The sequence below is a fragment of the Triticum dicoccoides genome, chromosome 1A (genome assembly GCF_002162155.2).
Source record: "Triticum dicoccoides isolate Atlit2015 ecotype Zavitan chromosome 1A, WEW_v2.0, whole genome shotgun sequence".
Lineage (NCBI taxonomy): Eukaryota > Viridiplantae > Streptophyta > Magnoliopsida > Poales > Poaceae > Triticum > Triticum dicoccoides.
In genome coordinates this window covers 314134766-314145578 of record NC_041380.1, presented here as the reverse complement: position 1 = coordinate 314145578, position 10813 = coordinate 314134766, and the positions used below count along the sequence as shown (strand labels likewise).

At 45.6% G+C, this 10813-nt stretch overlaps 1 protein-coding gene across 1 annotated transcript; it reads left to right on the top strand.

Moving 5' to 3' along the window:
* The first annotated feature begins 8499 nt into the window (after positions 1–8499).
* LOC119270436 (pentatricopeptide repeat-containing protein At2g20710, mitochondrial-like) lies at positions 8500–10513 on the top strand. The gene is made up of 2 exons (XM_037552439.1): positions 8500–8809; positions 8886–10513. The coding sequence occupies exons 1-2, from the start codon at positions 8543–8545 to the stop codon at positions 10104–10106; spliced, it is 1488 nt and encodes a 495-aa protein (XP_037408336.1). The 5' UTR covers positions 8500–8542; the 3' UTR covers positions 10107–10513.
* Positions 10514–10813: the final 300 nt, after the last annotated feature.

Genomic DNA, 10813 nt, shown 5'->3' with positions numbered 1-10813 from the left:
ACCTAGTGGTGCGCCCCCCTCTCTCCCCCCTTGGCCGCCCCCTAGATGGGATCTAGGGCTGGCCGCCACCCCTAGGGGTGGAAACCTAGGTGGGGGCGCAGCCCCTCCCCTCCCCCTATATATACTTGAGGTTTTGGGATGCCGTAGACACGATTCAATCTTCTTCTTGGCGCGGCCCTATCCCTCTCCCTCCTTGTCTCTTGCGGTGCTTGGCGAAGCCCTACTGGAGTACCACACTCCTCCACCACCACCACGCCATCGTGTTGCTACTGGATGGAGTCTTCCCCAACCTCTCCTTCTCCCCTTGCTGGATCAAGGCGTAGGAGACGTCACCGGGCTGTACGTGTGTTGAACACGGAGGTGCCGTCCGTTCGGCACTAGGATCATCGGTGATTTGGATCACGACGAGTAAGACTCCATCAACCCCGTTCACTTGAACGCTTCCGCTTAGCGATCTACAAGGGTATGTAGATGCACTCTCCTTCCCCTCATTGCTAGATTACTCCATAGATTGATCTTGGTGATGCGTAGAAAAATTTGAATTTCTGCTACATTCCCCAACAGTGGTATCAGAGCTAGGTCTATGCGTAGTTACTATGCACGAGTAGAACACAAAATAGTTGTGGGCATCGATATTGTCAATTATCTTGCCGTTACTAGTCTTATCTTGATTTGGCGGCATCATGGGATGAAGCGGCCCGGACCAACCTTACACGTACGCTTATGTGAGACCGGTTCCACCGACTGACATGCACTAGTTGCATAGGGTGGCTGGCGGGTGTCTGTCTCTCCCACTTTAGTCAGATCGGATTCGATGAACAGGGTCCTTATGAAGGGTAAATAGAAATTGTCAATTCATGTTGTGGTTTTGGCGTAGGTAAGAAACGTTCTTGCTAGAAACCTATAGCAGCCACGTAAAAACTTGCAACAACAATTAGAGGACGTCTAACTTGTTTTTGCAGCAAGTGTTTTGTGATGTGATGAATGATATATGTGATGTATGAGATGATCATGTTCTTGTAATAGGAATCACGACTTGCATGTCGATGAGTATGACAACTGGCAGGAGCCATAGGAGTTGTCTTAATTTATTTATGACCCGCGTGTCAACATAAACGTCATGTAATTACTTTACTTTATTGTTAACCGTTAGCTGTAGTAGTAGAAGTAATAGTTGGCGAGACAACTTCATGAAGACACGATGATGGAGATCATGATGATGGAGATCATGGTGTCATGCCGGTGACGATGATGATCATGGAGCCCCAAAGATGGAGATCAAAAGGAGCAAAGTGATGATGGCCATATCATGTCACTATTTGATTGCATGTGATGTTTATCATGTTTTTACATCTTATTTGCTTAGAACGACGGTAGTAAATAAGATGATCCCTCATTAAAATTTCAAGAAAGTGTTCCCCCTAATTGTGCACCATTGTGAAAGTTCGTCGTTTCAAAGCACCACGTGATGATCGGGTGTGATAGATTCTAACGTTCACATACAACGGGTGTAAGATAGATTTACACACGCGAAACACTTAGGTTGACTTGACGAGCCTAGCATGTACAGACATGGCCTCGGAACACAAGAGACCGAAAGGTCGAGCATGAGTCGTATGGTAGATACGATCAACATGAAGATGTTCACCGATGTTGACTAGTCCATCTCATGTGATGATCGGACACAGCCTAGTTGACTCGGATAATGTAATCACTTAAATGACTAGAGGGATGTCTATCTGAGTGGGAGTTCATAAGATGAACTTAATTATCCTGAACATAGTCAAAAGGTCTTCGCAAATTATGTCGTGGCTCGCACTTCAGTTCTACTGTTTAGATATGTTCCTAGAGAAAATTTAGTTGAAAGTTGATAGTAGCAATTATGCGGACTAGGTCCGTAAACTGAGGATTGTCCTCATTGCTTCATAGAAGGCTTATGTCCTTAATGCACCGCTCAATGTGCTGAACCTCGAACGTCGTCTGTGGATGTTGCGAACATCTGACATACACTTTTTGATAACTACGTGATAGTTCAGTTAAACGGTTTAGAGTTGAGGCACCGAAGACGTTTTGAAACGTCGCGAAACATATGAGATGTTTCGAGGGCTGAAATTGGGATTTCAGGCTCGTGCCCACGTCAAGAGGTATAAGACCTCCGACGATTTTCTTAGCTCGCAAATTAAGGGAGAAAAGCTCAATTATTGAGCTTGTGCTCAGATTGTCTGAGTACGACAATCATTTGAATCGAGTGGGAGTTGATCTTCTAGATGAGATAGTAATGTTTCTCCGAAGTCATTACCACCAAGCTGCTAGAGCTTCACGGTGAATTCTAATATATCAGGGACATATATGATGATCCTTGAGATATTCATGATGTTTGACACCACAAAAGTAGAAATCAAGAAGGAGCATCAATTGTTGATGGTTGGTGAAACCACTAGTTTCAAGAAGGGCAAGGGCAAGAAGGGATACTTCGTGAAACGGCAAATCAGTTGCTGCTCTAGTGAAGAAACCCACGGTTGAACCCAAACCCGAGACTAAGTGCTTCTGTAATAAGGGGAACAGCCACTGGAGCAGAATTACCCTAGATACTTGGTAGATGAGAAGGCTGGCAAGGTCGATAGAAGTATATTGGATATACATTGTGTTAATGTGTACTTTACTAGTACTCCTAGTAGCACCATGGTATTAGATACCGGTTCGGTTGCTAAATGTTAGTAAACTCGAAATAAAAGGCTGCGGAGTAAACGGAGACTAGCTAAAGGTGAGTTGGCAATATGTGTTGGAAGTTTTTCCAAGCTTGATGTGATCAAGCATCGCACGCTCCCTCTACCATCGAGATTGGTGTTTGCGTTGAGCATAGACATGATTGGATTATGTCTATCGCAATACGGTTATTCATTTAAGGAGAATAATGGTTACTCTGTTTATTTGAATAATACCTTCAATGGTCTTGCACCTAAAATGAATGGTTTATTGAATCTCGATCGTAGTGATACACATGCTCATGCCAAAAGATATAAGATAGTAATGATAGTACCACCTACTTGTGGCACTGCCACGTAAGTCATATCGGTATAAAATTCATGAAGAAGCTCCATGTTGATGGATCCTTGGGCTCACTCGTTTTTTGAAAAGTTTGAGACATGCGAACCATGTCTATTGGTGTATATGCATGAAGAAACTCCATGCAAATGGACCGTTTGGACTCACTTGTTTTTGAATCACTTGAGACATGTAAATCATACCACATGGGCAAGATGACTGAAAGCCTCGTTTTCAGTAAAATGGAACTAGAAAGCAACTTGTTGGAAGTAATACATTTTGATGTGTGCAGTCCAATGAGTGCTGAGGCGTGTAGTGGATATCGTTATGTTCTTACTTCACAGATGATTTGAGTAGATGTTGAGTATATTTACTTGATGAATCACGAGTCTGAATTATTGAAAGGTTCAAGTAATTTCAGGGTGAAGTTGAAAGATCGTCGTGACAAGAGGATAAAATATCTATGATATGATCATAGAGATGAATATCTGAATTACGAGTTTGGCACAGAATTAAGACATTGTGGAAATTGTTTCACAACTAATACAACCTGGAACACCATAGTGTGATGGTATGTCCGAACATCATAACTGCACCCTATTGGATATGATGCATACCATGATGTCTCTTATCGAATTACCACAATAGTTTATGGGTTAGGCATTAGAGACAACCACATTCACTTTAAATAGGGCACCACGTAATTCCGATGAGATGACACCATATGAACTATGGTTTAGAGAAACCTAAGCTGTCATTTCTTAAAAGTTTGGGGCTGCGACGCTTATGTGAAAAAGTTTCAGGCTGATAAGCTCGAACCCAAAGCGGATAAATGCATCTTCATAGGACACCCAAAACAGTTGGGTATACCTCCTGTCTCAGATCCGAAAGCAATAAGGGATTGTTTCTAGAATCGGGCCCTTTCTCGAGGAAAAGTTTCTCTCGAAAGAATTGAGTGGGAGGATGGTGGACACTTGATGAGGTTATTGAACCGCCTCTTCAACTAGTGTGTGGCAGGGCACATGGAGTTGTTCCTATGGCACCTACACCAATTGAAATGGAAGCTTATGATAGTGATCATGAAACTTCAGATCAAGTCACTACCAAACCTCGTAGGATGACAAGGATGCGTACTACTTCAGAGTGGTACGTAATCCTGTCTTGGAAGTCATATTGCTAGACAACAATAAACCTACGAGCTATGGAGAAGCGATGGTGGGCCTGGATTCCAAAATGGCTCGAGGCCATATAATCCGAGAGAGGATCCATATATGAAAACAAAGTGTAGACTTTGGAAGAACTACTTGATGGTCATAAGGCTGTTAGGTACATATGGATTTTAAAAGGAAGACGGACAATGATGGTAAGTATCACCATTAAGAAAGCTCGACTTGTCGTTAAGATGTTTTCCGACAAGTTCAAGGAGTTGACTACGATGAGACTTTCTCACTCGTAGCGATGCTAAGAGTCTGTTGGAATTATATTAGCGATTACTGCATTATTTATGAAATCTTGCAGATTGGATGTCAAAACATTGTTTCCTCGACGATTTTCTTGAGGAAAGGTTGTATGTGATACAACCGGAAGGTTTTATCAATCCTGAAAGATGCTAACAAGTATGCAAAGCTCCAGCAATCCTTCTAAGGACTGGAGTAAGCATCTCGGAGTTGGAATGTATGCTTTGATGAGATGATCAAAGATTTTGGGTGTATACAAAGTTTATGAGAAACTTGTATTTCCAAAGAAGTGAGTGGGAGCACTATAGAATTTCTGATGAGTATATGTTGTTGACATATTGTTGATCAGAAATGACGTAGAATTTCTGGAAAGCATATAGGGTTATTTGGAAAGTGTTTTTCAATGGAAAGCCTGGATTAAGCTACTTGAACATTGAGCATCAAGATCTATAAGGATAGATCAAAACGCTTAATGGTACTTTCAAATGAGCACATACCTTGACATGATCTTGAAGGTGTTCAAGATGGATCAGTCAAAGAAGGAGTTCTTGCCTGAGTTGTAAGGTATGAAGTTAAGACTTAAAGCTCGACCACGGCAGAAGAAAGAGGAAGGACGAAGGTCGTCCCCTATGCTTTTGTCATAGGCTCTATACGGTATGCCATGCTGAGTACCGCACCTGATGTGTGCCTTGCCACATATCTGGCAAGAGGGTACAAAGGTAATCTAGGAGTGGATCACCAGATAGCGGTCTAAATTATCCTTAGAGGAGTAAGGATATGTTTCTCGGTTATGGAGGTGATAAAGAGTTCGATGTAAAGAGTTACGTCAATGCAAGCTTAACACCTATCCGGATGGCTCTGAGTAGAGATACCGGATACGTATAGTGGAGCAACAATTTAGAATAGCTCCAAGTAGGATAGTTATTTTAAATGGCTCCAAATGTAGCGTAGTAGTTGCATCTACAAGATGACATAGAAATTTGCGAAGTACATACGGATCTGAATGTTGCAGACCCGTTGACTGAAACCTCTCTCACAAGCATAACATGATCAAACCCATAACTCTTTGGGTGTTAGTCACATGGGGATGTGACCTTGAGTGTTAATCACATATCGATGTGAACTGGATTTTGACTCTAGTGCAAGTGGGAGACTGTTGGAAATATGCCCTAGAGGCAATAATAAATTGGTTATTATTATATTTCCTTGTTCATGATAATCGTTTATTATCCATGCTAGAATTGTATTGATAGGAAACTCAGGTACATGTGTGGATACATAGACAACACCATGTCCCTAGTAAGCCTCTAGTTGACTAGCTCGTTGATCAATAGATGGTTACGGTTTCCTGACCATGGACATTGGATGTCATTGATAACGGGATCACATCATTAGGAGAATGATGTGATGGACAAGACCCAATCCTAAGCCTAGCACAAAGATCGTGTAGTTCGTATGCTAAAGCTTTTCTAATGTCAAGTATCATTTCCTTAGACCATGAGATTGTGCAACTCCCGGATACCGTAGGAGTGCTTTGGGTGTGCCAAACGTCACAACGTAACTGGGTGGCTATAAAGGTACACTACAGGTATCTCCGAAAGTGTCTGTTGGGTTGGCACGAATCGAGACTGGGATTTGTCACTCCGTGTAAACGGAGAGGTATCTCTGGGCCCACTCGGTAGGACATCATCATAATGTGCACAATGTGACCAAGGAGTTGATCACGGGATGATGTGTTACGGAACGAGTAAAGAGACTTGCCAGTAACGAGATTGAACAAGGTATCGGGATACCGACGATCGAATCTCGGGCAAGTATCGTACCGCTAGACAAAGGGAATTGTATACGGGATTGATTAAGTTCTTGATATCGTGGTTCATCCGATGAGATCATCGTGGAGCATGTGGGAGCCAACATGGGTATCCAGATCCCGCTGTTGGTTATTGGCCGGAGAGTTTTCTCAGCCATGTCTGCATGTCTCCCGAACCAGTAGGGTCTACACACTTAAGGTTCGATGACGCTAGGGTTATAGGGAAAGTATGTACGCGGTTACCGAATGTTGTTCGGAGTCCCGGATGAGATCCCGGACATCACGAGGAGTTCCAGAATGGTCCGGAGGTAAAGATTTATATATGGAAAGTCCTGTTTTGGTCGCCGAAAAAGTTTCGGATTTTATCGGTAATGTACCGGGACCACCGGGAGGGTCCCGGTGGTCCACCAAGTGGGCCACCAGCCCCGGAGGGCTGCATGGGCCAAGTGTGGGAGTGGACCAGCCCCAGGTGGGCTGGTGCGCCCCCCCACCAAGGCCCAAGGCGCAAGGGAGAGTGGAAGGGGGCAAACCCTAGGCTCAGATGGGCCTAAGGCCCACCTAGTGGTGCGCCCCCCTCTCTCCCCCCTTGGCCGCCCCCCCTAGATGGGATCTAGGGCTGGCTGCCACCCTTAGGGGTGGAAAACTAGGTGGAGGCGCAGCCCCTCCCCTCCCCCTATATATACTTGAGGTTTTGGGCTGCCATAGACACAATTCAATCTTCTTCTTGGCGCAGCCCTACCCCTCTCCCTCCTTGTCTTTTGTAGTGCTTGGCGAAGCCCTGCTGGAGTACCACGCTCCTCCACCACCACCACGCCGTCGTGTTGCTGCTGGATGGAGTCTTCCCCAACCTCTCCTTCTCCCCTTGCTGGATCAAGGCGTAGGAGACGTCACCGGGCTGTACGTGTGTTGAACACGAAGGTGCCGTCCGTTCGGCACTAGGATCATCGGTGATTTGGACTACGACGAGTACGACTCCATCAACCCCGTTCACTTGAACGCTTCCGCTTAGCGATCTACAAGGGTATGTAGATGCACTCTCCTTTCCCTCGTTGCTAGATTACTCCATAGATTGATCTTGGTGATGCGTAGAAAATTTTGAATTTCTGCTACGTTCCCCAACAGCAGAATCGTTTCAGTCTACTTGACATGGACGTGATGCCTATATTCATGATAATTTCCTTAGATATCGTTATAATTTTGCGCTTTTCTATCCATTGTTCGGCAGTAATTTGTTCACCCACCGTTATAACTTCTATCTTGAGAGAAGCCTCTAGTGAAACCTATGGTCCTCGGGTTTATTTTCCATCATATAAGTTTCTGATCTACAATTCTAGTTTCATATTTACTTTTTTTGCAATCTTTACTTTCCGTTCCATAAACCAAAAATATTACTTTACCGTTTATCCATCTCTATCAGGTCTCACTTTGCGAATAATTGTTAAGAGATTGACAACCCCTTTATCGCGTTGCTTGTAAGTTGGTGTTTGTTTGTGCAGGTATTCGGTGGCTTGTTGCGTAGTCTCCTACTGGATTGATATATTGGTTCTCAAAACTGAGAAAAATACTTACGCTACTTTGCTGCATCACCCTTTTCTCTTCATGAGAAAACCAACACAAACTCAAAAGGTAGCGGCAGCGGATATCAGTGGCGCTTTGAGGATGCCGCCATCACCAAGGAGCTTTGCTCCCGCAGGAGCCAGGGCATCGCCGACGTGGCGCAGCTCGAGGAAGTGGCCACAGAAGAGAAGTTAAATGATGTGATGGCTCTGGGACAGGGCATGGCAGTTTTGGGCGGGCGCGACGGCTCCAATATGGGGCACAATGGTTTGGGGTGGGAGCGACAGCTTCAGGACGGGGCATGACGGTTTGGGGCGGGCGCGACGGCTCTCGGATGGATAGGGGCGATTTGGGGCTGGCCCGACCGCTCCAGGACGGGGCGTGACGGTAGTTTGTGCTCACTGGGCATGTCTTATCCTCAAAATGTTCGATCTGGCTCCTCCTGTCCCCTAACTTCCGCGCGATATCGGGGTCCTATATTTTTGTATTTTCAAAACAGTCCTTTTTCCTTTTCTCCTCTCGCTGATTCTTCGCTCTCCCCCCTTCCTTTCGGATTAACCACCCTGAAGCCCATTCAGCACAAGGCCCATCTGAGCCCATTCCCCATTCCCAAACCCTCACCCCCCCTCCCCCCCCTCCGCCGGCATCGAACCGCCGGAGCGGCCGCGCCACCATGCACCGCCTCCTCCCTCCTCGCGGCTGCCTGCTCCGACGCCTGTCCACGGCCGCCGAGACCTCCGCAGCCTTGCCCCATCCACCGCGGCGCCCGCTGGCCGACTCACTCTACCGCCGCGTCACTGCCGTATGGAACCCGAACCTCCCGCTGACTCCCGTGCTGGAGCAATGGGCGGTCACGGAGGGCCGGGCCGTCGAGAAGAACAACCTCATGTGCATCGTCAAGAAGCTCGTCCGCCTCCGCCGCTTCTCCCACGCGCTCGAGGTCGCAATCACCCCAACCCCGAAGCGAATACTCCCTGTGCGCGCACCCCACTCGCTCATTCTTTGTGTTCTTGCAGCTGTCAATGTGGATGACCGACCGGCGGTACATGTACCTGTCGCCTGGCGACGTCGCGTACCGGCTGGAGCTGATCAGCAAGGTGCAAGGCCTCGAGAGTGCCGTGAACTACTGGAAGAGCTTGTCGATCCAGGTGAAGAAATCTCATTGCTACGGATCCCTCCTGAAATGCTATGCGGAGGCAAAGTCCGTCGACGAGGCCGAAAAGCTCTTCGCGGAGATGCAGGACTTGGGAATGATGAGATCATATCCTTACAATGTGATGATGAAGCTTTACTGGGAGACCGGGCAGGTTGAGAGGGTGCACACCATGTACAGGACCATGGAAGAGAGCGGCATCAAGCCTGATGTGTTCAGTATCAACATTCTGTTGACGGTGCTTGCAGCTGCTGGGAATTTTGATGGCATTGAGGAAATTATCAAGAAGGTCGACCCGAAGATCGTGAATTGGCACTCACATGCCATTGTAGCCAGGGCTTTCATGGAAGCCGGGCAGCAAGGAAAGGCCTTGCGAGCTATCCAGGAATCAGAAAAGCAGATAGGTCGGAAGGATGAGAGGGTTGCATATGGGTTCTTGCTTTCCATGTTTGCTGATTTGGGAATGAGTAGTGAGGCAGACCGGGTTTGGAATGTCTACAAGTCCAAAGTGCCGGTATGCAACTCGATGTACATGTGCAGGATAAGTGGGCTGCTTAAGATGAATGACATTGATAGTGCTGAGAAAGCCTTTAGAGAGTGGGAAAGTAGGTATGTTCACCATGATATCCACTTAACAAACTTACTGATAAATGCTTACTGCGCCAAAGGTCTTATGGAGAAGGCAGAAGCTCTCCTGGATGAAGCTATCGCCAAAGGGAGGACACCTCACCGTGGTACTTGGTATAGGTTGGCTAGTGGATTTTTCCAGGACGGCCAGGTGTCGAAGGCGGTGGATATGACAAGGAAAGCTCTTGCTTGTGCGTCTTCTCGATGGGAACCTGACCTAACAAATGTGCTAATGAGCCTGGAACATTTCATGGAGCAAAAGAATGTTGAAGCAGCCGAGGAGATGGCAAGCATGCTACGGAATTTAGTACCTTTGACAAGGGATGTTTACCACATTTTACTGGAGACATATGTTCATGCAGGACAACCAGTGTCAGATTTACTTGATCGCATGAAAAAAGATGGTTTTGAGGCTGATGAAGAAACAGATAAAATCATCGCTGGAATATGCCAGTAGATATCCGCAGCTTCCTATCAGTAGGCAATTTCGTTGGTTGTTTATTTTCCATGGCAGGTACTCCCTCCGTCTGGAAATACTAGTCGCATAAATGGATTAAAATGGATGTATCTAAAACTAAAATACGTCTGGATACATCCATTTCGCTGACAAGTATTTCCGGACGGAGGGAGTAGCTGCTAACCCATCCAATTATTAGTTTGACTTCCTTCCACTGCTTAGTGCTTATCTAAGACACTGTAATTCTTTAATCTTCTATATGCCGGTGTCACAGGGCAGTGGGGTTGTCAAATATATTCTTAGAGTATGTTCATTTGAAATTTGCACAGGTTTGTACTTCTGTTAGGATCAGATAAGATATGATGTAATGCAACTGTTCAGTAGTGTCACAAATCAGTCTTTTAAGAGATCCTTGGCTCCATCTACCACATCAAATTCTTACACTTGCGACCTAACTGCTTCTCTTTTTCTTTTCTTTTTTTCTCTTTTCATGGCATCCAAAGTCGCTATGGGGGCATGTCTGACATGAGCTGATAGCCTGACAATACCTTGTGTAATAAACCAGAGATTTTTCTTTTATGAAAGACAATAAACCAGAGATATGGACTCTGAAGAGATGTATGCCCATGGCATGAAAGGCATCTTACTGAAGTACATTGCACATTTAGCTTTTGTTGTTCATTTGAGAAAAATATAGTTTAATTCTT